At 50.7% G+C, this 1,276-nt stretch overlaps 1 protein-coding gene across 1 annotated transcript in view; it reads right to left on the minus strand.

The window, feature by feature from the left end:
• DNAH10 (dynein axonemal heavy chain 10) overlaps nucleotides 1–1,276 on the minus strand; it is a 122,719-nt gene that overhangs the window by 49,696 nt on the left and 71,747 nt on the right. The window contains exons 42-43 of the mRNA XM_019648882.1: nucleotides 883–1,050; nucleotides 166–354 (exon numbers count right to left, since the gene is read on the minus strand). Of these exons, the coding sequence (XP_019504427.1) occupies nucleotides 166–354; nucleotides 883–1,050 (357 nt within the window). The remainder of the gene's footprint in view (nucleotides 1–165; nucleotides 355–882; nucleotides 1,051–1,276) is intronic.

The following is a 1,276-nucleotide window of genomic DNA, read 5'->3' on the forward strand; positions in this document are numbered from 1 at the left end:
TCAGTTACAATAATATTGAGTCCCCCACACACACAAAGAAACCCCATTTTATACTATGTGGAAACATCGTGCTATGATGCTACAGGCTGCTCCAATGTTTGCATGAACTACCAACTGCAGGAGCTGGCATCTCCAACCTACTTCTGGGAAGGGAGATGGCCTCACCTCGTAGCCGGCTGTGAAGGCAGCCAGCCTGGCCAGAGACTGCTTCCCAGAGCCGCCGAGGCCCACCAGCAGGGCGTGGCCGCTGTCCAACCGGATGATGCGGTGCACGCGCGTCAGATGCTCCAGGGCGTCGTCAAAGAGAACCAGGTTCATCTTGATGTTGCTTTCATTGTACTCCTCAAGGATTTCCTGAATGGGAAAGAATTTCAGAGGGTCACTGGGTATCCAGAGACACTCTCTCCTTCTGTCCAGGAGGGCTTAAGAACGGAGGAGAGGTTTTTCTCAGTGTCTGTGGTCACTGAAATCAGTAAGTCATTTGGGTTGATGGGACACCCTGTTCAGCGTTCACCACCAAGACTTCCACCTGCTGGTTTGTGACTGGTCGGCAGCGAGCCAACGCTGATAGCAAGGCTCACCTAATGCATGATGAGGAGGACTATCAGAGAGTCGGGAGAGTGTCCCCAGACCTGACTGTGTACTGGAACCCAGGGCCCTCCATCAGCTCGATGAAAGGACTCTCAGGGGGGTGGACCTAGGGGTCTGTGTGTTTAAAAAATTCTCAGGTCATTCCCATGCACCTCAGGCAGTGAGCACCACTGGACCGGACATGAGCTCACATTCGGAACCATGAGATAGGAGCACAGGTCTTCTTCCCAGCTCCACCCTCTGGGCACCCGTGCAATGCTCGGCTCCCCAGAGAAGTGAGCCCTCCCACACCTGGAACAAAGCCTTGGCCGCCTCATAATCCTGGATGTCTTCATAAATGCGCATTTCCTCTTCATGCAGAGCCATCCGGAAGTCTCCAAACAGGATGGGGTCCCTCATCACCACCTCCACGTCATCGTTGAAGTGCTCCGTAACCAAGTTTGATATGTGCTCTTGCACCTTAAATATAAGACCACGTAAGGATCCAAACTCAGCAACGTGTGTGTGCTAACACGTTAGGAAACAAAGCACACAAGGACTATCTGAAGTCATTGGTGTTTGATTTTTTTCCCAATTGCTACGAGGTGCTAAATAATCCATCCTCCTTTTAACACTCTGACTGTTATTGTTAGCGTCTATTTTTTAGCCATGTACTATGAAAAAAAAACAACAAAAAACCCCCAAC

Source organism: Hipposideros armiger, unplaced genomic scaffold (assembly GCF_001890085.2).
Source record: "Hipposideros armiger isolate ML-2016 unplaced genomic scaffold, ASM189008v1 scaffold_128, whole genome shotgun sequence".
Taxonomy (NCBI): Eukaryota; Metazoa; Chordata; class Mammalia; order Chiroptera; family Hipposideridae; genus Hipposideros; species Hipposideros armiger.